Consider the following 25,610-nt stretch of genomic DNA (forward strand, 5'->3'; position numbering starts at 1 on the left):
AACAATGCCCTTTCTGTTATTTTTCTTGTAAATTATTTAATCTAAATGGCAGCACATGGAACTTATGCTTACACTGTGTGACAAGATGCTCGCAGAGCAGCTAATGAGTTGTGTCCTTTGTTGTTAGGCGACTTTGGATGTTGTAATGAATCTTCAGTTCCATTACATTGAGAAACTGTGGCAATCCTTCTGGAGTCCTAAAACACCATCTAGTGATGGCTCTACTGCCCTGCCATCCAGGTACACTGCTGGGCTTCGATTATTGTGGAATGCTTCATTTTTGGTGGTATTCTTTCTTTTAAAAATGCATTTTCAGCTTCATTAGGCATTTCAAGTGCTTTGTAGGACTTGAAAGTATTTACTTCCCTGCAGAATCGTTACAAAGAGTGTCAGAGGTGTTTAATATCGTAACGACCACGCACAGTTCAGCCTGCTGAGGAAAGCATCTGCCTGATGAGGTACATCCATGTGCCTTCTACCTCCTGTAACGAGTGCTAATCCAAAATGCAGGGATGGATGAGGACGGGATGCTGCTTTCGTAAAGGGCTGCCAGGAGCAGACAGTAACGATTCCGTGCCGTTAGATATCGGTCTTGAGTGACATCTCAGGCTCTGAGGTTTCTGTGACACCTGGACTGACCCCCTTCTCTGCTGGCTATCCAGGTCTTTAAGTGCCTCGTGTTTTGAGGCAGATAATGGCAAACGAAGCTGCTCTGATCTTTGCACTCCTGCCTGGCTCGTTGTTATTGCCTTTTCTTCATCCTTTATGTGTTGGTGGTCTGCTGCCATGAGACAGGGGAATGGAAATAAGTGAAAATAGAGAATATTGAAAAAGTGAAGGTTTCTTCTTAAAATTTGTACTGAAAGCCTGTATTGTCCACTTCTACTTATAAGGACTTCCAATATGGATGCTTTGTATTCAGAAAAGAAATGGTAAAAGTTTGAGTAATAAGCAAATACCCCCTAATAATCTGTAGAATATGGCCTTGTCCTCAGTAGATGTTACCCAATGGATATTTTCCCACAAAGAATCACTGTAGTGGTGTTTAATTGTTCCAAAATCTCTTTTACTTAAGAGTATATCTCCAAGGCATATTGCAGCACCACAGAGAGCTGTGCTAGGTAGGGGTAGGCTCACTTGGACACTGGAGGCAGCATTTCTGCAGGGCTCTGTCTAAATTAGCCTATCTTCCTGCGGCTGTGTGCTCTAGTACCTCTCCATACCACTACTAGTAATCCAGACAGGTAAATAAAGCACTCCCTCCCTCTGCTTTATATGTATACAAATATAAAACCAAAATATTATGAACGTGGCAAACTGCTTGAAAGCATGATAAACTGCAGAATATGGTTCCACTTAACAGAACATTTAGGTACTTGATGGCCAGTTCCTCCATGTGACTGTTCGAGGAATATGCCTATGGAGTTCATGTACTAAAACTACTCAGGCAGAGGCTAGAAGTACCTCTTTACAGCATATCCAAGGCTTGGCTAATGGTTTTCCTGTAACACATGGGGAAAGTCCCTTCCAAATTCCCAATTCCCAGCATAGTCTCTGAGCAGCTCTGCTTTGATGCTCTGGCAGCGCATTAAGGCTTCGGTTTTCTCTGCTTGCTGTTTAACCAAATATCTTCTATCTTAATCATGCAGAAAAAGCTTCCATGCATCTGTAAAGTGAAAATAATTCAAGCTTGATTGACCTCATTCAGATAGGGACAATATGCTCTGTTCTCATCAAAACACCAAATCTTTTTCCTTCTGAAAACATTCGGCTTATGAAGGTGTTAAACAGCTTGAAACCATTTGTGGTGTCCGTCAATACCGGCTAATCTGCTCAAACAACATTCCCTGCAAACTTGTTGTCCCCACTGCTACAGCTGAGGAGGTTTAGAGCAGAGGGGAGAGGAGAGAGGTGTGAAGGTTTGGAAATAGCTGGGTCTGTAATGAGGAACCAGCCAAGCCTTTGCTTGCTGAAATGGCTGTGCTGAAGTACAGTTCCCACGTACACGTGAGTCTGTGAGAGGCCACCGAGGCTAAAGACGGAAGGAGCGAAGGCAGGCAGGGCGAGCACCGGGCGGTGTGGATTTGAGGGAAAACGGCGGTCAGAGCTCTCACCCCATCGATGGCGAGGCGCTTGCAGAGTCAGACAAGACTTGTACAAATGATCAGATGTTTCCTCTTGAAAGAAACGTTCATGGCTTTTTTTGGGCTGAAAACTGGGGTTAGAAATCGAGAGGGTGGGTGAATGCACGGCATGCAGACCTGCTGCTAACGCTGCCTCCCTCCTCCTCCTCTCACAGCGAAGAAGAACACGAAGGGACCCTCCCGAAAGATAAGCTGATCATTCTGTGCAAGTACGAGCCCATCCTCAAATGGATGAGAAGCTGCGACCACATCTTGTACCAGGCCCTGGTGGAGATTCTCATCCCAGACGTGCTCCGACCGGTGCCCAGTGAGTGTCCTGCACGTGGTCAGGAGGGCACGGGTGGTCCCGACTCCTGCTCAGCTCCTGCTCCTCCCTGGGCTGAGTCATGGGACATTATGTCTTGACAAACAGAGATCCATGACTCACTCGGTCTGGCTACTACTTGCCACAAAGATTTCCATTGTAAAAGCCGATTTAGAGGGTTTTGTTTTGAACACAAGCTAAAATATTATGGTAACAGCAATATTCCTCCGGCAGCGTTGCTCTGCGTCAACAGTACTTTGCAGACCCTGGAAATTCCCACGCCTTTTAAAATTTGGTTTATCACGTATCCCATCTCCTGAGTGTGGCTGGGAGTCAAGGTGAAAGCACGGGCTTAGTGCACAAGTAACCAGCGCTAATCCTGGCGAGGTGTTTCCTCGGAGGCAGCATCTTTCTTTGTGTAGGACCATCTCGTCCCCTACTGCACCTCTTGGAAATTTGGGGCCAACGTTCATTTGGGAGATTAGTGATGGGATACTGAGGGTTTTCGCTCTGATTTGGCTCCTCAGTGAAGTGATTGTGTCAGTCTCCACGAGGCCTCAACTCAGCCCTAGACTGGGCTGAGCAGTACTGGAAAGCCCTGTCCCTCTGAGCTGCTGTGGTCAGTCAACATGCTGGGGCGCGCGTGTGTGTCTTTAAAGAGCATAGTTCAACATTTGGAAAGTGCTCAGGGGGACCATTAATAAGAAAAGGATGAGAAAGAATAAGAAAGAGAAAGAGAAAGAGAAAAAGAGAGAGAAAGAGAAAGAGAAAGAGAAAGAGAAAGAGAAAGAGAAAGAGAAAGACAAAGACAAAGACAAAGACAAAGACAAAGACAAAGAGAATAAGAATAAGAATGAGAATGAGAATAAGAATAGGAATAGGAATAGGAATAGGAATAGGAATAAGATTAGGAATAGGAATAGGAATAAGAATAGGAATAGGAATAAGAATAGGAATAAGAATAGGAATAGGAATAAGAATAAAAGTTTGAGTAACAACATTAGAGAATAAGAAAAATTTGAGTGCATCTCAGGACCCAGCTGATTTCCTTGGTGCTGAATCAAGATCACATCAGAGGCTGTGCTTCCCACTGCAGTCCTAAGCTAGAAAAGGGTGTTCAAAGACGATACAGAACAGCCTTGCTAACTCTGCAGACTTCCTTGCAGGCACGCTTACACAGGCGATCCGCAATTTTGCCAAGAGCCTGGAAGGGTGGCTGATGAACGCCATGAGTGAATTTCCCCCCCACATCGTCCAGACCAAGGTAAGCAGAAGGAGCACGTTGCAGGTCAGGGATGTGAACTGAGTGTGTGTGTGCGTGTGTGTGCAAGCTGCAGTTTTCCACAGTGACTGGAAATCACTGCTGGGGTTTGGCCACGTGCCCTCCAGACTCGCACGGTGCAATGAATCATGATGAGCCAAAATCAGCAAGGAGGGGGAGGACAGGTAGGGCAATTCCTGTGTGCCAGAAGCTGATGGTGCTCTGTCCTTTGAGCCATTCCTATGTCCTGAAATCGCAGATAAAGCTTTGTGGAAGAAAATCTCTGCGTGGGAATGAGGCTGGGAATGAGCACAGGACACCTGATGGACTGAATGTCATTGCAGAGGCTGAACACAAGGCTCCTACTCCCCCTCTGCTAAAGCCATGGGTTCTTGCAGCCTGTTCTCACTTGCTGGTCTCTGCTGGAGGCAAGAGTGTGAAAATCTGTTAGTTTAAAGAAAAGAAACAGTTTGCTGGTTTGCAAGATGCAATGGATGCTGCAAAAGCGCTGCTCTGGAGCGCTCGTGTGTGCTTTGGCGGGGGGACAGTGCAGGTTACCCCAGCTGACGTGCGCTGTGTGCTCGAGGCTCAGCGACGAGCAGCGTTGGCCTTCCAGCTCCGTGGCCTCTGGTGCTGTGTTGCAGGTCGGGGTGGTGAGTGCCTTTGCGCAGACGTTACGGAGATACACGTCCCTGAACCACCTGGCTCAGGCGGCCCGTGCCGTGCTGCAGAACACTTCCCAGATAAACCAGATGCTCAGCGATCTCAATCGGGTTGACTTTGCCAACGTGCAGGTAACTCACGGTATCTTTTCCTAGGTCGTGTTGTCTAGAACTGGGGACTCTGTAATGACGTTGTCTGCTGGTAACTTGCAATACTAAAAAGCAATTAAATGGACAATTGAATGGTTTTGGTGTTACTTTTCCAGGTAAGTTTGCCATCTCACTGCGAATAGTGGAGAAGGCACTAAGGAAGTTCTGTAAGAAGCAATGCCACCAACAGTAATATAGTTCTAATAATAGTGTTGTGCTGTGGTCTGGGTGGATTGGAGGAGACACGGTTCAGAGCTGGTTTGGAGTCCTTGTTGCTAGAAGTGAAGCTGAATTCCTGGGTTGGGATGCAACCACCATGCAGGCTTGGCATGAATAATTGTCAACCCTTCTTCCCGAGCAGGAACAAGCCTCGTGGGTGTGCCAGTGCGAGGAAGGCATGGTACAGAAGCTGGAGCAGGATTTCAAGCTCACTCTGCAGCAGCAGAGTTCTCTGGACCAGTGGGCTAGTTGGCTGGATAATGTTGTTACTCAAGTCCTGAAGCATCACGAGGGCAGTCCCAGCTTCCCCAAGGCAGCCAGGCAGTTCCTGTTGAAATGGTCTTTCTATAGGTACGTTTTCTTTCTCATTTTGGAGAGATTTCTGCACTGGGCTTAGGGCGTGTAGATAGCTCCTTGAAAAGCCGAGGCCAAGTTCTTTACTCCCATGCAACTCCGGTTAACTGTTGCTCTGCCCTGGGACAGAAGGGAGCGTTGTGTCTCCTGTATCCTTTCAGCATGGGGTAGGATGCTCCATCAGCTCATTTCTTAAAGTGCTTTGATACTCTTGGGTTAGAGGTAGAAATGGGGCCCTGTGTCCCACAGTACCTTCAGGGTGAAGAATTCACATCAGCCCTGATGCAAATGTAAAACACAACCCAAATAGTTTGTTTCCCAACCGTTTTCCAGCTCCATGGTGATCCGTGACCTCACCTTGCGCAGTGCTGCCAGCTTTGGTTCCTTCCACCTGATTCGCCTGCTCTACGATGAATACATGTTTTATCTGGTAGAGCATCGTGTTGCCCAGGCAACAGGGGAAACGCCGATTGCCGTAATGGGAGAGGTGAGAATTGTTTATTCCCTAGAAACAAACCCAAACTAAGCAGCACTTGAAGAGACACAGTTGCTTCACAAACCGCACTGTGCCCTGAACACATTTTATTAACCATCTTTGCTGAAGGATTTACTGAGTTTTGAGTGCCAGGCACAAGGATCCGGTTCCTTGAGCATCTTCTGTCCTTGCTTGCGAGGAGGGAGGAAAAGGATAACCTGTGGGCACCAACTCTGACTTTGGGGTTCCCACCGGAGCAAAGTCTCATCAAACACAAAAACTAAACCAAGCCAAAAAAAGGTCCAAAAATTACTTTCCCTGCAACTTTCAGTAGTGCTGTTCACTGAACTTCAGGCCTCTGCAAGCTCCAGAGTTACGTGCACAGTCAGCCCCTCTCTCCATTCTTGAAGAAGAGAAATGATGGGTTGTTTGTGGTGTTTGTGGGGGTTTGGCTTGGGTTTTTTTAACATAATGGGCAGTAAATCTAGTGCCTGGCTTGCAGGCGGGTCCTGTCCTGCCTGGCTGAAGCCACATCTAGTTTTACACTCTGAAATGTGCAGATTTAAAAGCCCCTGACCAACCTGTGACAGCAATATAGAAAAACTGTGAGGTTCAAACTGATCTCATTTGCTCCTTGAAGCTCGTGCTGTTTTCTTCCTTCCACGGAGCTCATGTAGGGGAGCCAGACAAACCAACAGCACGCCTTCTGCTTTCCCTTCCCCTCCCGGTAGATCCATGCAACGAGTCAGCAGTGCTGTGAGTTCCCACTAGTCCCTGCAAATCCTCTGTCTTCGCTGATATTAAAGGACCATGAAAGGCAGAGAGTGGCTTCCAGCAAAACCTAGCTGTGGGAGGCTTTAACCCTTCAGGTTTTGCCTTTCCTTCGTTAAACTCTTGCAATATCTCTCTTCTCCAGGAGGAGGCTGATTCTTCCCAGCAAAAGAGGATGAATCGTGTCCTTCCGTTTCCACTGCTCACTTTATAACGCCTGCTCTCCTCAGTTCCTTCTGCTGCCCAACTTTGTGTGGCTTTCCACACTGTAGTTACAGCAATTTGGTGTTTCAGACCTTGTCATAGAGGAAGACAACGCATCTCCAGAACCAAATATATCCCCAGCTCTCTGGTGACACTTGGCACCACGGCCTTGCAAGCCAAAGCACTCTCCTGACATGAATGCAAAGGCTTTGCTGAGAGGTGGAGTGATGGTAGAGTCCCAGGAGAGGTGAACAGCTGGCACGTCTGAGCAGTCACCCAACAGATGCAGAGGGCTGGAGAAAAGGGACCATTCTTTGGTCTGTGGCAGCACTTGGTCATGACCTGGGAGATGGAAAAATTCCTGCCTTCATTCCAGAGCTCAGTTCTGCCCTGGATTGTTGTGTGTGGTGTTTGCCCAGAGGTTTAAGTGGCAGCGACAGACTTTTCCCCAAAATGTGTGGTTGGTTTTGCTTTCTGCTCTTCACCACGGGCACTGCTGATGCTTGTGGTTTGTCCTGAGCACTTAAGCTGCTTGGGAGAATTGCTTGGAAATAGATGCCAACTTGCAGGTCTGGCACCTTGCGTCTCCAATAAGCCTCACTTACCTTGTAACTCCTTTTTCTTTCAGTTTGGTGACCTCACATCCCTGTCCCCAACACTGCTGGACAAAGGTACCTCCTCTCCCTCGAGGGAAGTCCTGCTGGGTCAGGGTTGAATCGCTGGTTGGCGGGGGGGGAACCTCGTGCTGGCTCTTCCACCCCGCTCTGTTGGGAACCTCTTCCCCTCCAGTCACCGCTCTCATGCTGAGACCTCTCCTTTGCAGATGACATCAGTGACCTGGGCAGTGAGGTGGACACGGACTCCCGGAGCATGGGGGAGCCGCTGGTGAAACGGGAACGCAGCGACCCCGGCCACTCGCTGCAGGAGATCTGAAATGGGGACTCGGCTTTTCTCCAGCCGGATGAAGACACCGGGAGCCAGGTTTGGCGGTCGCAAGCCTGAGTCTCCCCGTCTCTGCGTTATTAGTGCCTCTTAGTTTCTCTTTATGTTTACTTGTGTTTGAGGACGGGCTCTGGGGGTGAGCCCGGGCGGGCAGTGGGACAGGGCTGGTTTGGCCACCTGCTCTCCTCCAGCGTGACCGACGGCCGGAGGGTGAAGGTCCAAAGTCTGCTGCCGAGCGGTGGAAGCCTCCGTGGCCAACGGCGGATCGGATGTGCCTGGCTAGAAGAGGCTGTCCTCTCCCGCCTGAGCGAGGCAGGCAAACGAGGCTTTCTCTTTCAGGGAAGGTGGTTTGGGTTTCTTCCCCACTTCTCAGACTTCACTGTGATACAAACTTGAACCAATCAGTGCCCAAGAAGAAGGAAAAATGCCTGACCCTTCTCCTCCTTCAGCTGTCCTTTCGAGACAAGCTGTCCTGGCTCTGACTTTGCCAAATCGTTCGCACCAGGGAGCGCGGGACGGGCCGTCCCTCTTGTACCCGCCTGGGGAGGGGGCTCCAGGCTGCCCCTCCATCGGGTCCCGGCGGAGCGGTGCGGGTGGACGCTCTGGCACTGACACGTGTGTGCTCGGGACTACGGGACAAGCGTCCCCACCTGCTCCCGTGTCTCCCCAGCCCGGCGTGTCATCGCGAGTGCTCCCGGGACACTTGTCAGGCCGACTCAAGATACCAAAGGACTCCGAGGAAGCAGCAGCTGGTCGCAAAGCGTGTTTGTTGCCCCCTGCGCTCTGATGCCCGTGGGCAATCCCACGGGCAATCCCCATCCTCGCCAGAGCGCCCAGGCAGAGGGGAACTGGTCCCGTGTCCTGGGTTTTGTAAAATCCTCGCTTGGTGTCCTGCTGAGATGGTGAAGGGGGGGTGCAGCTGCCTGCGGGGCTGCAGCCGGAGCATGGGCGAGGGTGTGCGACTGCAGTGCCTTAGGGCGGGCCGGCGGGCCCGCTTCCCCCCCGCTCTGGGCGAGCCGGCGGAGCTCAGGCTCGGATAAAAGAGCCCAGCCGTGTGGCAGCGAGGGGCTGCCACGGGCCCCGGGTACGCTCAGCCCTACGGTGGCGTCTCGCCTCGCTGTATCGCTGCGGTGGCGTTGCGGTGGTGGCTCCCGTGGGGCTGAGCTGGGGGAGCTTCTGCCCCGGCGGGGTTTTATTCTCCCTTTCTGTGTCCTGTGGGGTCTGGGCTGACGTGGTCTACAGGGCAGAGGAGGGGGGTGGAATCTGTCAGCAAGCCAAACTGCAAAAACCAAGCCCCGGGGCAAATCTTTCTGTGAATAAAGGCCGTGTCATAAATAGCTTTTATTATTATTATTTCTAATGATACAGTATTTGATGTGAGCTTCTCCAGGGGTCTCGTGTACGTTTGCATATCAGAGTGTATTCTATCCAAATATATTATTTACTCCTTCCGAGTGGTACTAAGGTAGCTGTGACACTTTAAAAAATATTGCTAGTGGAAAGTAAAAAGAAAGTGTGTGTAGTGGCACATCTTTCCCTCTTACTGCCCCATGCTGTCGTCTGTCAGGGTGATGTTTGTCTGTAAATGTCTCATACCGAAGTAGCAGGAGACAAGTGCAAAAGCCGGATTTACCTGTAAATAATGGCAATGAATACTCCCTGGGTCAGAGTCTGCACCTCAGATCCTGCTGATGAGATAAGATGGTCTAAAAAACCAACTGAGCAACCAAGTCTTAAACTCCCCTGCTCCCACTGAGTGTGATAGTACCTTCAGCTGGTGCATTGGCTCTTCTTTGCAGCAGCTACCAACCGAACCCAGCCACCTTCTGCTTACCACGGACGTGCAAACGAGATGCTCTGGAGCTCTGCAGCACTGTGCAAAGAGTCTGGACAACCACCTAAACCCCATATGCACAAAATTCCCAGCTAAACCTGAATAGCAATAAACATATATCAAACGCTCAGGCCTGTACCATAATTGTTGTGGTCCCATTTCTTCTCTCATCACTGACAGGAGATGTCAGGCAGATGCTGCAGCCTTGCAGGGTCAGGGGGAGATGCAGGATCTGCCCAGTGCAGTCTAATTAAAGCAGTTTTGGCCAGGGATCCGGTGTCTGCAGAAAGGCAGGTTCCCCTTGAAACAGCAGCCGGTTTGTAGGGGTGATCTGCCCCTTAGACCAGAGTTCAGAGAGGGGAGAAGAGGCTGAAAGATCGGGCTGCTGCCAAGCACAGGGCTGTAAGAAGCGTTTTCTGATTACACTTCTGGACTAACTGTGGAGGATGGGAGCAGGGAGACAGGGATGTGATGAGCGACAGCTCGTTCCTCCTCTGACCCCTGGGGAAGGGGAAGGTTTAGCTTCAGCCTCTCCCCTGCTGCGTCCTTGCTTGCTTCACTCTCCCCCTGGATTCTGCCCAGTCTGGCGGGGTTGGCTGGACCAGCCTGAGCCTCTTCCTTCGGATATCAAGTCTCAGGGCTGGAACAAGGGGGTTGTTTCCCCCCCGGCTCCCTGAGCAGCACCTCCTGACCGTGAGCATAGCCGGCTGTAATGGCAAGCAAAAGCCACAGCTCAAAATGCTCCCGTTAAAACACAAACACCCCCCCTGGCTTCATCCTGCCTCGGGCTCCGTCACCCCTGGGCAAAACCCAGCTTCAGTGCGAGCGTCGCTGTGGGGCCGGGCTGGCAGCCTGGGACGAGCCCAGCGAAGGTCGGGGGCAGCTGGGCTGCCTGCGGGGCCCCTTGCTGCCTGCCAGTCTGGGGACAGTCCGGTCGTTTCGAGAGCTCAAGATGGGCGTGTGACGAGCCCTCAGCCAGTCCTGGTGGCCACAGGGCACAGAGAAACAGCGAAACCCCATGCCTGGACAGACAGGTGGGGGGTCAGCCGGGTCAGGCTCCCAAGATCAGCCCCTACAGATGGAAGCTCTGGTTCATGGCACCCTCTGCAGCCCCCCCCGTGCCCTGGCATCACCCCCCACCCAGCAGAGCCGCCCCCGCCTGCCCTAGCGCCCCGCTCCTCTGGCCCACCAAGGTGTCCTCACCTCCACCTTGCCCTCCCGCTGCGGCCCAATGCGGGGCTCAAGCAACGGGGATGAGTTTCACCCCCAACCTCCTTCCCCATCTCGGACTGAAGCTATGGGCTGTCCTGCCCCACAGCATCATCCCCTCCCAGGGGGCTCATGGCCTGGGCTTCACCCCATCCTTGGGACTCTCCTGCTGCCTCTCATTGGGGTGGGGGGTATTTCTGCAGGAAGAAGGACCTTTGCCTGTCACTCTGGAAGCTCCTGGAGGACAAACTGCCTTGGACCGAACCCTCCCTCCACCTCCACGTGACAGTTACTGTCCCTGTGCAAGACAGAGAAACTGAGGCACAGAACGAGATGCCTCACGGCAGCGGTTCACTGCCCTGCCGGGTACCGTGGGGTGCTGGTACCGGTGCTGCTGCCTCTGCTCCTCCTCTGCCTGCCTGGCCTGGCTCAGCCGTCACTGCAGGAGGAACCTGGCTGCTCCCGGGGCTCAGCTGGGGCCGTTTAACCTCCAGACAGGTTTCACCTGGAGCCTGGTGGGTCTCGGTGGGGGCAGGTCCACCACCACCTGCTGGGGCTCTTTCTGGGTGGCTGCTCTTATAAACCAGCAGCCTACTTGCCTCAAGGGCTTTTTCTTCCTTTCTTTTCCCTTTATTTTTTAGGAGACTTGGTTTAGAGGTGGGGAGGGTTGGGGCCTGCTGCCTGCAGGTCTCTGGGATGTAGTGCGGGGATTTTCTACCCTTCCCAGCACGGCCAAGCAGGTAAGGGCACAGCCACGAGCTGCCTCCCACCCCTGGGCTGGAGCTGGGGGCTGCAGCCTGGAGCAGGGCTCTGCCTCGGGGCTGGCTGCAGTCAGGAAGCATCTCAGCACTGTTGTTCTCCTACCTAATGTCCCAGATGAAGGACAATGTCATCACGTAGCTCTGAGGTGGCCTTGGGGCTCGGTTCCCAGCCCAGACGCAGCACTCCTCTGCCTGTGCAAAGAAATTCCTTCCCAGCGCTGCATCTCCTTCCACCGCGGAGCCGCTCGCTCTCCCTGCTCAGCCAGGAGGACTTCCTCGAGAGCTTCAACAGGTACGTGGCTGCTGGGATGGGGTGGGGAGGGGTGAGCCCTGGTCTTGCCTTTTGTTTGCCCCCAAGGGAACGTGTGCCCTGTCTGGGATGGGTTCGGTTTCATGGTCCAGCACTGGCACTCCCAGCACCAGGAGGCTCGTGGTGTGCAGGCTCCCGTCACTCGCCTGTAGCCAGGGCAAAGTCGATGGCTCTGGGTCTCCCGGGTGTCTCTGCTGTTTGCCCTGTGGCAGCTGAGACCGGGCAGTGCTGCACATCCCAAAGGCCACCGACTCACACCTGTGTCCCTCCTGCTCTGCCAGGAGCTTCTGCGGCACGAGCGATGCTTTGGGGGCCGGTCTGTTGGATTGCAGCTACTCCATCCCCGACCGACAGCTGGTCCAGAGGATCGTGTCCCAGGTGGAGTTCTACTTCTCCGATGAGAACCTGGCCAGGGATGCTTTCCTCCTGAAACACGTCCAGAAGAACAAGATGGGCTTTGTCAGCATCAAACTGCTGACGTCCTTCAAGAAGGTAGGCAGCCTGCGGCGCTGGCCAGCCGGGGTGGGAAGTGGCCTTCATGTGGAGGATGCCCAGGTGTCTGCGTGTGCTCTGGCTGTCCCTGGTGGGATGTACGGGGAGGCCCAGGCTCTGCTCAGGCTCTCTGTGTCCTGGTGGAGCAGTGGTGGCGCAGAGCTCGGCTCTGCTCTCTGCCTTTGATGTGCTGCAGCCGTTTTTCAGGGAGGGTGGCTGGGGAAGTGGTGAACAGTTCTCAAACCAACCCCAGGGGTGGATTCACCTCTTCTGTCTGTGGTCCCCCCCAGGCTGCTTTGGGAGAGATCATCCCTTAACCAAAACACTGCAGGGAGGTGCTGGTGGTGTGACACACGGGGAAGCTGTCTCCTGTTGTCATGGTCCAGGGACCTTCTGCTGCAAACCCCAAAGATGCTCACGTGTAAGGGGGTGTTGCCTTGCCATGACTTGAGGCTGATGGGGTTGCAGCCTGGCTGGATGATGGGTTTCGGGTGGTCCCTGCCTGGGGAGACTCATGGGGACGCAGTGGGCCCCTCTCTCCCGCAGGTGAAATACCTGACGCGGGACTGGCGGTTCACACTCTACGCCCTGCAATTCTCGGAGCTGCTGGAGGTGAACGAGGAGGGCACCAAAGTGAGGCGCCGGGCCCCCATCCCCGAGTCCCTGCTGAGTGTCCCCCCCAGCAAACTGCTGCTGGCCTGGGAACTGCTGCCCCAGGAGCAGGACGTGCTGCCACCTCTCCAGAAGAATTTCCTCGAGACCATCACGAGGATGTTCAGCCCCTTTGGCGCCATCGCCTCCATCCGCATCCTGCGGCCGGGCCGCAAGCTGCCCTCGGATGTGCGGAAATACACCTCGCGCTTCCCAGAGCTGCTGAGCAAGTGCTGCGCGCTGGTGGAGTACGAGAGCCTGGAGAGTGCCCGCAGGGCCTTCGAGGACCTCAGCCACCAGAGCCACCCGGGCAGCAAGAGCATCAGAGTGGTCCGGCTCTGTGGGAAGGGCTTCAAAAAGAAACCTGGGGCTGAGAGGGAGGCGGCGGATGAGGTGCTGGATGAGCTCGGCTGGAAGGCGCAGGCGGCAGCTGCCACCCTGCCCTACAGCATCGGGGACTCGCTGCTCTGCAGTTCCCTGGAGCCGGATGGTGCCCCGGCATCGCCGCCTCTCCTCCTGGACAAGGGTGACTCGGCGCCCACCTGGCCCGGTGACAACTTCCAGCCCAATGACCTTGGCAACACCTTCACTGGATCGCTCCTCACCAGCAAAGTCTTTCCTCCGCTCGGGATGGGCTTGGGCACCAGCAGTTGCTACGGCCTCTGCTCCAGCCCTGAGAGCCCCCGCAGCTGCGGTTGGGGGAGTGGGGCGGGTGCCTGGGCACCCTGGTGCAGCAGCCCCTCTCCTGATGCCAAACCTCCTCCCAGCAGTCCCCTGGCAGCAAAGCAGGTGCCCAAGCCCCTCGGCCTGCAGGACAGGGTCCTTCGCCTGCCCTATGGCCCCGATGGCACCAAGGGCTTCTGTGGCAGCTTTGGGAGGGAAGAGCTCGTCCTCTGGCACTGAGACTCGTTTATGTTTGGGTTTGGGGATTTTTCTTTTCTTTTGTTTTCCTCTTTCTCTCAAGCAGAATAACTCTTGGTGTCCCCCAGAGAGCTGCGGGTGGTGGCAGTGCAGCTGCTCCAGGGGACAGGAGTTTCGGGGCAAGCACGATGCTCAGGGTGGGTCAGCGTGCAAGGAGGGATGCTGAGCAGCAGCAGCACTGGGAGCTCACCATGCCGTGCTGAGGCCAACAGGACCATGCCTGCCGGGGGTCCAGAGCGGCTCCCACCGCCCCAGCAGCATCACTGGGACTGCCCTAAAGAAGCGACTCGGCCCCCTGATCCCTGGCACTGGGGGACTGCCCCGACGGAGACCTTGCCCTGTGCCTTCTGCCAGCCAGACCCAGAGAGGTGAGGCCGCCTCCCAAAGGCACTGGTGTCCCCAGGTTGTGGAGCTGGGGTGGGAAATGGGCAATAAAGAGAGATGAAGTTTCCAGGCATTTTCTGGCTGGTGCACTGATTGTCTTATTTGTTCCCCCTTGCTGGACCTGGGGCTGCCCAAGGTGCAGCCAGAGAAGGGGAGGAGGGTCCCTGCCTGCCTCCAGCTCCCTCCTTCGTTGTCCTTGGGGTGATTTGGGGCTGTTTTGATTCGGCAATGCTGCAAAGCTGGGCTGCAGAGCTGAGCGTGGTGGGACCCGAGGAAGGGCGTGATAGTCTCGAGGCTTTGAAGGGCTTTGCCCCAAGCCCAGTCCCACGGGAGGGGACACTGCTCATGTTCCAGACAAAGGCCTTGCAGCCCTTCTTGTCATGTGTGTCTGCGTGTGTGTCCCCCCGGCCCCCAAGGTCTGTCCTTGTCCCAGGGGCTCGGTCCTGCTTTCTGTGTGGGGCCATGTCCGTGAGTCCTGCAGGGACCCGTCTGTCCTGGCTGCCCCACAAAGGACTGCTTCCCCTGGGGTAGGGGACAGGGGAGGCCCCCCTGCCACTGTCTGCCCCGCTGGTGGTGACCTGGCCCTGGGGGTGGCTCGGTGCCCTTTGGGGTTCGCCAACTCTGATTTGGGGCTTTTGCACCTCTTGGGTGCCATTTCCTGGTGCCCCCTGTGCTCCCTCCCCCTCCCACACAGGCAGGGAGCCGTTCTGGAGAAACGGCTTTTAATGGGAAAACACGGCTTTTAATGGGAAAACACGGCTTTTAATGGGAAAACACGGCACAATCAGTCCCATCAAATCGACTGGGACCTTCTCAAATACACCCCGTCATCTTGATCACCCTGTGGCTCTAATGCCCCCCGTCCCGAGCCCATGCCTGCTGCCCGAGCCCTGCGCTTGCTGGGGGGCTCTGCTGAGTTGCTCCTTGCCTGCTTCTCCCCCCGCTTCTCTGCAGGGGGAATCTTCTGGGCAGGCTGGGACAGGGGCAGGTCCATCCCCGCATTCCCCCCCCCAGCTCCTGGCTTTCCAGCCCCAGGACAAATTCTTCCAGCTTCGGGAAGTCCTCACTGGTCTTGGGGATGCTGAGCATCTCATCGGGGCTGAGCATTTCCTTCAGCAGCGCGAGCGAGGCCAAGTCCTGCTCAGTGCTGGCTGCACCAGTGGCTCCTCGGTCTTGGTCGTGGGGGTCAGCAGGGGGGCTGGTGGAGACATCACTGCCCAGGGGGGTGTTGGTTCGCGAGGATGCCCCTGCAGGGGTGCCCATGCCTGAGCTGTTCATGTCTTCAGGCGGCCCCTCGATGTCCTCAGAGGCAGGTGTGGTGTTGGGCAGCTCTGGGGAGGCTGGGGCCACCGCTCTCCCCTCTCCGCTGGTGTCACCAGGGTCCCCAGCCATGGAGCTGCTGCTGGGACCATGCTGGCTGACCCCCAACGCACCTGGGGAGCAACCAAAGAGCCGTAGGGCCTCCTGGAGAAGCATCTCCTTGGTCACTGTAAATTCCCCTGTCAAGTCCACAGGGGGGTCGTTTTTAGGGGCCATGCAGGGTCTGGGGGGGACATCTCTGCGCCGCGGGGGGATGTTGCTGCCCGAGGGTGCCACTGCTGGGGGGGCGCTGTGCCGGTGACGATGACCTGTGGAGGCTGCCCCACGATGAGCTGGTGGCCGGGGACGGAGGTCAGCGGGGCTGGGGGGGCTGGGGCTGCCGCTCTCCCCTGATGTTTGGAGGGTGTGAGGTAGAGTAGTTGGCCCTGGGGGGTGCCAGGGGCTGCCCCGGCCACAGGGGTCCCCCAGCCAGTGGCACCCCACTGGGCACCAGCCGGCAGAGAAGCAGCACTGTGGCCGAGCGTGGCGGTGGCTGGCAGAGTCCGGAGGGTGCTGCTCTGCTGCACGAGGAAGAGCCGGGGGTCGAAGACGCAGCCGCCTGGGGCCATCTGCAGACCTGCAAGGGGGAGAAGGAGCCACGTGGGCTGGAGGGACCCTCCAGGGGCACCTGCCCAGCCAGTGCCCATGGCCGATGTCCCCCAGCTCTGCGCCAGGCATGTGGGGAGTTGGTGGCCGGGGCGCTCCCCGTGGGCTGAGCTGCTGTGCCGGCGGGACGGGGTTGCAAATCGGGGAGGAGACTGGCTTCCAGGAGGTGAACCGGGAGAGATGGCCCCAGGTATTTGGGAGATTCTCTGGAGATTGGCTTCCCTGGGCACACTTCAGCCAGGCGAGGGCAGGGACGAAGGCCCAGCCATGCCAAAACGGCCGGGGCTCGAGCGTGATGGGGATGCTGGGAGTGCCAGGGGGTCGGGGATGCCAAAGGGGCCGAAGGTGCTGAGGTGCCAGAGCAGATAGGGGTGCCCTGTACCTGCTGGTGGTGCCTGCAGGACCTGGGGTGCCCCCCATACCGGGGGTGCCCAGGCTGCTGCTGCCCGGGCAGTGGGCACAGGTTGGCTGCGCCTGGAAGAGAGACAGGAGCGATGGCCGCGGTCACCTCCGCTCTTGCCCCCAGAGCGTCCCCGGGCTGCAGGGGTTGGGGTCGGTCCCTACCTTGGGGATAGAAGGTTTGGGGTGCCACAAAAGTCTGAAGGTGTTGAGGTGCCGCGGGGGCCCGGGAGCCACGCGCTGGGAGCCACTGTCGCGTCCGTGCCATGGTCCCTTCTGCCTGTTGCCCGTGCGGTGGGAGCTTTACAGGGGGCTGCGTCCTGGTCCCCATTGTTCCATCGTGACTGTCCAGCCACTCGCAGGATGGGGGCTCCACGGTTCTGTCCCACCGCCGGCCACCTCCCCAGCTCCTCCTGGGCAGGGAATGGGTTAAGGGGGGGCTGAGGGACCCCCGGCCCCTCCAGGCAGGTACCAGGGGCTGCAGGTGCAAATGCTTTTTGCTTTAAACAGCGTTTTTCAGGGGGGAAAAAAAGAACCAGTTGATTCAGCCCAGCCAGGCGGGGACCAAGCTGCCTCCTTGGCTCCTTGTGCCAGATGGCAAAGGCGTCTGTGAGCACGGGCTGTGCTGCTGCTCGCCGCATGGACTGGAGCGAGGCAGAGATGGGAAAAAGGCCCCTGAGGGAGCGAGGGAAGGTCCTGCCGGCTCGCTCGGCAGCATGCTTCCCCCAGCCCTCCCTCAAGGAGTGCAGTCAGGTCTTTCAGTCTCCTGGTCGGGAAAGAAGCAGCTCTGGATCCCCCTGGGAGGGGACTGCACTTTCCCCAGGTACATGACACCCAGCAGGAGACGGTACCCGCTGCTGTGAGCTCCCGAAAAAGGACTGGATTCCGCACAACATCCAATGAGGAGATGCTGGGGCTGTTTGTGCTCTACAGGACCCCAGGGACTGGGTTATTACTTCCCCTCCTCGTGCTTGGAGGATTTGGCACTACCAAGAACATCCTGGTAGGAAGAGAGGCCTCTCGCTCCTGCTACATGAACAGTGTGTGGTGCGGGGGAGTCGGGACAACCCCTGCCGTGAACTGGAGGCCAAAGATCTCTCCTGGCCTGTGTCCTGTTAATTAAAGAGATTGCTCTCTGTTAGTGAGGCACCTCTGGCTGCAGGACCGTGCAAGGCCAGCTGCTGTGTAACTTGTGGCAGGGACCGATGCTGGGGACATGAAGGCAACCACGCTTCTAAAAACATAAAACTTTATTTTGGAGCGCAGCTGAGCGACGCCGCTCCTCGACACGCACTGTCCTACCGCCTCCTCTTGACTCGATGCCATGAAAAAGGGCCTCATCAGCCCTATCTGTAGGAATTTGCCTTGTGTTTAGGCAGGAAGGTGAAGCTGGCAGGTACGGGTCCCAGAAGCAGCTCACTGGAAGACAGACAGACAAAACCAAACCCAAATCAAAACAAAAATCAAGGAGAGGTTTGTGCTCGGTACAACAGAGCCACCAGTACCCAGCTGCTGCACGGCCCCATGGCTCTACAGCCACGGTGACTGCGGTCAGATGTGTCAAATAAGCCTTTACCCTCCCAGAAATTCCGGGCTGCTGCACAAAACCACCTCTGGTGCTGAGCCTGAACCCTGAACCCCAGTACTGATGGGACACAGCCTCCAGCAAGGGCAATGCCCTTCCCGCTGGGGAGTCACCGAGAGATGATGCCAAAGTGGGTTCCTAAGTTTGGTGCCCTGAATACCAGCCTCACCGCTGGCAATGACATGCCTAAAATCAGCACGAGCCTCTGAAAAGCTCCTCCCCACCTCTCACTGTGCTTGTGCAGAGCCAAAACCCTGTTCGTGCCAAAAAGCATTAAGGTCAGATCCTAAAATGATGTAAGCCAGTTCTGCTGCGATCAGATTGATCCCAGCTTAAGACTTCAACTATTTCACACTTTGGAACACACATTGTATGTTCAGCACAGAGCAATTTTCTTCATAGTCGAGGAGGTTTAACTTATTTCCTGGATGCTGGTTCAGTACAGCATCACTAAAACTTTCCCTAAGACATGTCAGAGAGAGTATCCCAGCAGGGCACAGAGTCGCACAGCAAGAGCCTGAATCTACAGCACAAACGCAGAACTAGAGCGTGCTCAGAGAACCCTGCTCCTGGCTAGCGTCTCCTTAAAACAGGCTTTAATGAATAAACCTAAATGGCTTTCAAATTCTGGGTTCTTATGGCTATAAATGTCTTTTACATGGCACAAAGCTTCGTGCAGCCTCAGGCAGGCAGGTTCCGCTTGCAAAATGGCTTTTGAAAATTCTGATCAAAACTTGACGGACTTGTAACGTGGCTTCAGGCGGCTGTTGGCAGCCCTAACGAAACGGACGAGGATTAGCAAAACCAGAGGAGGCTGTAGCCGTGCTCTATTTTTGCTAATCTCTGTTTCCATGAGATGGGAAATACCAGCTGGCTGCTCCAGCTCTCGTTTCAGTTGGCTTTCAGCTCGCAAAGTCATTTCAAGCCAGTGCCTGAAGACTCGTAGGTGTGGGGAAAAAGAGTTTCCTGCAATTTGCTGCACGAACTCAGAAATGAGATAATGAAAAATGGGGAAAACGCTCAGCTCTCCTAACCGGGGGATGGGGACTGCCTTCCTGCTGGGCAGGGTGGGACTGCCCGGGCAGAGCACAGAGGGATCCGATGCTGATCCCATCGTTCGCCTCTGCGGTTCCTACGGCTGTGCTGGGATGAACAGCGTGTCACGGGAGAGGTCAGCCCCTCCAGACTGGCAGCGGGACTGGATGACCTGCTGAAGCAGACACAGGGATTGAGAGCGCTCTTCATGGCCACTCCAAACTCGGTTAAAAACCTCAAGGCAAAGCCCTGGTTAACCCCTGCTGCCTTCTGACAACCTCTTAAACTGACGGGAAGGAGTCACCACCCCCTCTTTGGAGGATGCACGCGGGCACAGTGATTCCGTGGGGCTCTTCCTAGCCACGGAAATGCAATTCGATGCTTTAGTACCTGATTTTAATCCAATCATCCACGTTTTGGCTTGCCATCAGCGTCTCAAGGTAGTCTCTCCCCACGTAGTAAGGCGGCCGCTCGTTAATTTTCTGAGGTAGGTGTTCTAATAAGCCAACTGGGATATACCTGCAACGAAACGGAACGGCAGCGCGTGCCGTGGTCCAAACGGTCCAGGCTTGGTGCCTTGAGATTCTCTCAGCTGGGGGGGAATTACCTGCACAGGAAGGAGAGCCATTCCAGCAGAAACTTCCTGGTCTTCTCCACTCCCTGAGTATCCGACCCCCAGTGCTCAAGGCCATAGTTGGTGAAGTCCTTGAGGATATCAAACCTCTCGCTGGAGGAGATATCCCAGTGTCTCTGTTCCTTAATTTCAGTGAAAAGCCACGGTTTGATGAGTGCCCCTCTGCAGCCAAACAAAGAAATGTGCACCGTTACTCCCAAGACTGATGCTCCTGAAGACACCAACTAATTTAAGAGACTTCCCAGCACGCACTTGCCAGCCAATGCTGCTTTAATTATTTTTTTTTTCCAATTTCAATAGGAAGCTGCTGTTAGTTCCCACAGATGCAAACTGATTTTACCAAGTTTCAAAGCGTAGTTTCACCAAGAGGAAACTTCTCATGGTTTGGGGTTTGGTTAGGGTTTTTTTTTTAATTCCTTTTTTTCCTCTTGCACTGACAGAGCTCAGGAGCAAAGGGGAAACACAGGCACTTGCCTTGCAATCATAACTCCTGAAACGCCCATCTGCATGGCTCGGTTAGCATCTTCGTAAGACAAAATATCACCGTTTCCTGGCCAGAAAGAAGGGAGAAGCCAGAGGTCAGAGTGACACACGAGGGCAAGTCAAAATGAGTTAATCCAGGCATGGGATAAAATTCAAAAGGGACACAGGGTCCAAAAGCCAGATTGTTCAAAGAGGCTCCGGGGCTCATGGTTAGAAACTCCCAGGGATGTTGCTGATTAATGTTCCCCCTGCAAGGCAAAGGAGAGCCTTCTCCTCTTCTTCTCCACTCCCGACCCCTGCCCTGAAGGTTTACCTGGGAGGGACTGGCTGTGCCCGAGGGAGAAAGCACCTGCTAAAACCCAAGTGCTTTGTGTCCTGCCTGTCCCCTCCCCTCTATTCTGCTCCGTGCTCGTCACGCCTGGCCCCAGGCACACGGGCAGAGCTGGCGACTCACTCCATGTCTCAGCAGCAGCAGGAGGGACACCCCAACCCTTCCCCCAGGCGGAATGTCCTTGGGAGCCTGGGTTTTTTTCTTTTTTAAAGATATTTCCAATCGAACACGCGGCACTGTCAGTCCACATGAGAGAACAACAGAAACACCTACCAAAAAGAGGCATGGGGCTTGCTATTTTAGCACACTCTGCTATGTAGTCCCAGTCAGCACTCCTCGTGTACCGCTGCTCCCTGGATCGGCCGTGAAGCTGGGGAAGAAAGTGACAGTGAGACCTCACCGAACGGCCCGGAGGAGGCAGGGCAGAACGGGAGCGCTGGAGGAAGGTGCTCCAGCAAAAGCAACACCAGGCTGGGGTGAGGGATCCCTCCGGACTGACAGTCGGATGCACGGTGGCTAACGGGGCCGTGGAAGCGGTTGGCAGAGCTGAGACAGGGCCGGGTGCTTTCTGAGGAACGCTGCAGCTGTTTGCGAGCCAGAGCAAGTGACTGACCACAGGGGAAGGGAATATTCACAGCGGGCAGGAACCACTCAACCCCCTGCAAATGAGGTGGTCCCGTCGCTTCCCCAGCCCTGCTATAATGAGGCTTGTTTGGCTGAAAGCTCCGCTCCAGAGCACCGCAGGAACCATCTCCCTTTGCCACGGATACAGGGCTCAGGAGCACCTCGGAAATGCTCTCTGCATCCGAGTTTCTCTGTTATCAGCAGAAAACACTAAAAAGTAGCTGGTCAAAGGCACTTGCAAGAGCTGCTCGGCTGTGGGGAGGCATAAGGTCACCCCCACATCATGCTCCAGGCTGTGACGTGCAAGCAGCGCTCCCCAGATACCAGCCAACAAGCTCACACCACAGCGAGTATTCCCGTACCGTGACCATGGACGCTCCCCACTCCCGGATCTTGGGGATTATTTTATGAGCCACGTTAATCTTTTCTTGCACCCCCGTCCGTATCTTCACAGTCAGTGGCACGTCCAGCACCTGCAGAAAGGGGAGAGTGAGGCCAGGCCGAGGCAGGAGTCGCTCCATCCGCGCATCTCCCGCTGCTGGCAGGGGCTCTGACTCACCGAGTTCATCCCTCGGACGATCTGTTCAAACTTGTTGGCTCGAGTCATCAGAGCACAGCCTCCTCCCTGGGCGACAAAAAGGGGCAGAATCAAGACTTTCTGCTTCCTGGCACAGTGAAGAGCCTCCTTGGAGCTGCTCAAGAGCATCCAGACTCTCTTCAGGGAACGCAGGTGAGACTTGGAGCATCTCAAGACTTGCAGAAAGGGGACTCTTCAACCGAAAAAAAAACCCACAGCCCTTTTCCCTCCCGACTGCTGCCAGGCAGAGACATCTAACCACAGCCCGCTCTTTGAGCAGCTTAACCGCCTTCTCACCGAAGTCGTGTGCCCATAAATGAACTGGGAGCTCTGGATCAGACTGGCAGGAGCGGATCAGGTAGCGGGGGACAAGGCAGAAGACAAGCACCGATTGAAGGAAGCAAAGCGCGCTGCAGAGCATCTTCCTACCTTCTTGTAGACCAGGTCAATGGGACACCCCACGTTGATGTCTACAAAGTCGACTTCAATCGTCTGGTTCAGGAGCTCTGCACATTTGGTCATCGTGTCTGGAAACGCTCCCTCCAGCTACCAAAAGGGGGACAGGTCGCCTGAGTTCAGGAAGGAGCTTTTCTCCTCAAGAGGCGAGTTCTCACTTGTTTGGTTATCAAGACGATAGCACCCACCTGCACCCCAAAAATATCTTCGGTGTGATGCCGTTTGAGGAGAGCCCACTCGGAGGACTGGCCCTGCAGCAGGTTTGTGCACACAGCCATCTCTCCGCAGGTGACGTCTGCCCCGAAGCGCTTGCAGATCCTTCGGAAAGGGAGGTTACCGCACTGAAAGGGACGGCAGAGAGACGGCCCGTCAGGAGATCTGCTCTGTTCCAGAAGTGGCAACGGCAAATTTCGACCCAAGGACAGAATTATCTACCTACCGTGGTCAGTGGAGCCAAGTAGAGCTTGCCTTGGATTTCCAACTGGAAAACAAGGATGGAGGAGCACGTTAGCAGAGCTGAACCAGCAGTGGTTAAACAGGAAGATATTCCAGTTAGTGACTTTATCACTTGCTTTTGGTAAAACTCAGTGGGAAACCCAGGAAATCACTGGTTTTGTTTGAAAACCTCAACTATTCCCTGAGAACGTATCATTTGGACAAAAGAAACAGAAACTTGAACTGCTCAATTTGTTTTCACTGCTCAGCTTGGAGAAAACTCAAAGCAGTTATGGAGGCCAGACAGGTTGGCTAATGGATGCAAGGACGGGGGCGACGAGGACCAGAGGAAGGAGGCGACGCTCTCACCCCAGGAGAGCACCGGGCAGTACAAACCCACCAGCCCCAGCCTCGGCTCTCCTTGCAGATCACTCCCACCCTCGCTGACAGCTCAGCCCCTCCCCTCCTTCACAGGCAAGGGGCTGCAGCTTCTCCTGGTTCTCACCCCTCCAAGGACAAGAGCACAGCCCCAAGAGCTCACCTTCCTCCATCCTTCCCCTCACGACAGTAACGCGGTCCCCAGGCAGCTCTGTCCTCTGCCTGCCTCTCCCCCAGCTAAGAGGCCTCTTCTGTCTTCCCAAGCACAATCTCAACCACTTGACAGGTACCTGAGAGACGGCAGCCCCCTCGACCAGCTCTCACCTTCCTCTTCTCACACGACCGCAGCTTTACCACGTCTTCATCTGTCACCGGGCCCACTGTTGGGATGGAGGAAGCCTCCTCGCCACCTGCAAGGCCGGGACTCTGCAAGGCGTCTGTTTTGGGATCTTCCCCCTGCTCCGGCAGCGCAGGGCATTCGGGGCTGTCTCCCAGGCCCTCCTGGGGTGTGGGGCAGTTGGACACCTCTTGCTCCTCTGTAGAGCGCCCCATGGCTTTGCCTCCCTCCCCGCCACCACCGTGGGGCTTGGCCAGACCACGGAGGTACTCGTCAGCCTTCCTGAAGCTAAACTTCCTCTTGCGCAGCCGGTGCTGGAGGTCCTTGGAGAGGTTGTTCCTCACCAGCGACTTCCCTTCCCACTGCTTGGCCAGGTCCACATTGACGACGTTCTGGTAGCCATCCCCGAGGTGGGCCTGGGCAAAGCGGCAGGTGACGCCGTAATGGCACTTGCCGAAGGTTTCGAAGAGCACGCAGCGGCGCCCCAGGTCAGCCGGCTTCGCCGCCAGGTACTCGCTGACGTCGTGAAGGAAGCGGCACCGCGGGCCGAAGTAGCACTTCTCCGCGCAGCCCTGAAAACAGCAGCGAGGAGGTTAACACCTCTGCCCTCCGCTCGCCTGCCCGGGCGTGCCTGTCCCTTCCAGCGCAAGCGAGCTGAGCCTGGGTCTGCCCCGGCCCAGAGAGGGGCCAGAACTGCCCCGAGCACCCAGCGCTCCCCAGGCGACACCGGGCGCCCCACGAAACGCTCCCAGGAAGCTGATGGCTGGAATGTGCCCGCAGAGGGGTGGCAACGTACCCACCTGAGGGGCTGTTTTGGCACTACCGCTTCAGGGAAGCTGACACTTCGCCTGTCCCGCCCAGCTCATCCCGCTTCACCCTCTCCCAGCCAGCCAACGGAGGCCATTTTGCCAGCACAGCCCCCTGCTACGCCCACCCTGCTGGGAGTTTGCCCTCCGCAGCTCTTCTCTTCCACGAGCTTGCCTAGATTTTAAAATAAACGCAGCCCTTGAGCAGCAAGGGACACCGGGGTCCCAAATTCCCGGCTCTAGCGCAGCGGGGGGCAGAGTCCCCCCGTCCTACCTGCGTCACTGACGGGCACAGCCTGCTCTGCTCGTAGTGGTTGGGTTTCATGCACGGCCTGCTCTTGTTCTGCCCCCGGGCCCGCTTCCGCCCCGCCGGCTCCTTCTCCGCTGCTCCAGCATCTTCTTGGCTTTCCCCGTCCTGACCGAGGTCCTCCGACCTCACCCGTTTGGCGGGGGGCTCGCTCTGGCTGCTGCCGACCTCCTCCTCCTCCTCCTCCTTCTCCTTGACCTCCTCCTCCTCCTCCTGGCCCCCGCCGGGCCCGGCCCCGGCCCGCAGGTAGGCATGGAACTGCTCCTTGGAGGTCAGGAACCTGCGGAGACACAGCACGGCGTCACCGGCGGGAGTGGGGTGCCCGGGGGGCCGGGGCAGAGGGGACGGCCTGCGGCGGGGGCTGCCGGGGGGACGGCGGGGCCCGGCACGTACCGGGGGTGGTGATGGAGGGACCGGGCACGTACCGGGGGTGGTAATGGAGGGACCGGGCATGCACCGGGGGTGGTGATGGAGGGACCGGGCATGCACCGGGGGTGGTGATGGAGGGACCGGGCATGCACCGGGGGTGGGAGTGGCGGGGCTGGGCACCTACCGAGGGTGGCGACGGAGGGGACCGGGCGCGCACCGGGGGTGGCGATGGCAGGGCCGGGCACGCACCGGGGGTGGGGGGCGGATGGCGGGGCCGGGCACGTACCGGGGGTGGGGGCGGATGGCGGGGCCGGGCACGTACCGGGGGTGGGGGCGGATGGCGGCGCCGGGCACGTACCGGGGGCGGCGATGGCGGCGCCGGGCACGTACCGGGGGTGGGGGCGGATGGCGGGGCCGGGCACGTACCGGGGGTTACGGAGGGGCGGGGGCGGGGCGGCCTTGGGCCCGCACTCACCGGGCGCGGACCGGCGCCACCCCTGCGGCCGCAGCCGCCATGCTGCCGCACGCGGCGATGACGTGAGGGGGCGGGGCGGGACCACGTGATGGGGGCGCGAGTCCGGCGCGGCGGCTATAAAAGGCCCGGCTGAGGCCCGGCCGCCTCACAGCGGCGGGCGGGGCGGGCGGGGAGGGAGGGGTCTGCGCAGGCCGGAGCCGTGCGCCCGGGCGGGGGTCGCCGGGCCGTGTCCGTCCGGCTGCGGGAGGTCCTGAGCCGTCTGGGCTTGCTGGGGGTGGGGGCCGGGGCCTGTCTGCGGGGGGGAGGCCCTCGGGAGGGGCCTGGCCGTGGGGGCAGGCAGTCCCCCTGCCCAGGGAGTGCCTGAGC

The 25,610-nt window shown here is 56.6% G+C and overlaps 3 protein-coding genes across 7 annotated transcripts in view; 2 read left to right on the top strand and 1 right to left on the bottom strand.

The window, feature by feature from the left end:
• RFX2 (regulatory factor X2) overlaps positions 1 to 7,478 on the top strand; it is a 28,057-nt gene extending 20,579 nt beyond the window's left edge. For all 5 annotated transcript variants that reach the window (XM_009950149.2, XM_086477325.1, XM_086477324.1 and 2 more), the window contains 8 exons: positions 128 to 240; positions 2,300 to 2,451; positions 3,615 to 3,712; positions 4,354 to 4,503; positions 4,883 to 5,091; positions 5,428 to 5,581; positions 7,173 to 7,215; positions 7,368 to 7,478. In XM_009950149.2, coding sequence (XP_009948451.2) covers positions 128 to 240; positions 2,300 to 2,451; positions 3,615 to 3,712; positions 4,354 to 4,503; positions 4,883 to 5,091; positions 5,428 to 5,581; positions 7,173 to 7,215; positions 7,368 to 7,477 — 1,029 coding nt within the window. In that variant the 3' untranslated portion in view covers position 7,478. The remainder of the gene's footprint in view (positions 1 to 127; positions 241 to 2,299; positions 2,452 to 3,614; positions 3,713 to 4,353; positions 4,504 to 4,882; positions 5,092 to 5,427; positions 5,582 to 7,172; positions 7,216 to 7,367) is intronic.
• Positions 7,479 to 11,415: 3,937 nt separating this feature from the next.
• Positions 11,416 to 13,646, top strand: LOC104345632 (la-related protein 6). Its single transcript, XM_009950150.2, has 3 exons — positions 11,416 to 11,582; positions 11,882 to 12,092; positions 12,639 to 13,646. Exons 1-3 carry the CDS (start codon positions 11,416 to 11,418, stop codon positions 13,644 to 13,646), a joined length of 1,386 nt encoding a protein of 461 aa, XP_009948452.1.
• Positions 13,647 to 17,749: 4,103 nt separating this feature from the next.
• Positions 17,750 to 25,285, bottom strand: DUS3L (dihydrouridine synthase 3 like). Its single transcript, XM_086477612.1, has 13 exons — positions 25,245 to 25,285; positions 24,368 to 24,680; positions 23,275 to 23,859; positions 22,577 to 22,618; positions 22,326 to 22,478; positions 22,111 to 22,227; positions 21,664 to 21,729; positions 21,467 to 21,577; positions 20,754 to 20,850; positions 20,141 to 20,216; positions 19,640 to 19,828; positions 19,423 to 19,551; positions 17,750 to 17,831 (listed from the first exon to the last, which is right to left on the bottom strand). The coding sequence occupies exons 1-13, from the start codon at positions 25,283 to 25,285 to the stop codon at positions 17,759 to 17,761; spliced, it is 1,992 nt and encodes a 663-aa protein (XP_086333738.1). The 3' UTR covers positions 17,750 to 17,758.
• Between the last annotated feature and the right edge of the window lie 325 nt (positions 25,286 to 25,610).

This window comes from Leptosomus discolor, chromosome 24, assembly GCF_034619465.1.
Source record: "Leptosomus discolor isolate bLepDis1 chromosome 24, bLepDis1.hap2, whole genome shotgun sequence".
Classification (NCBI taxonomy): Eukaryota; Metazoa; Chordata; class Aves; order Leptosomiformes; family Leptosomidae; genus Leptosomus; species Leptosomus discolor.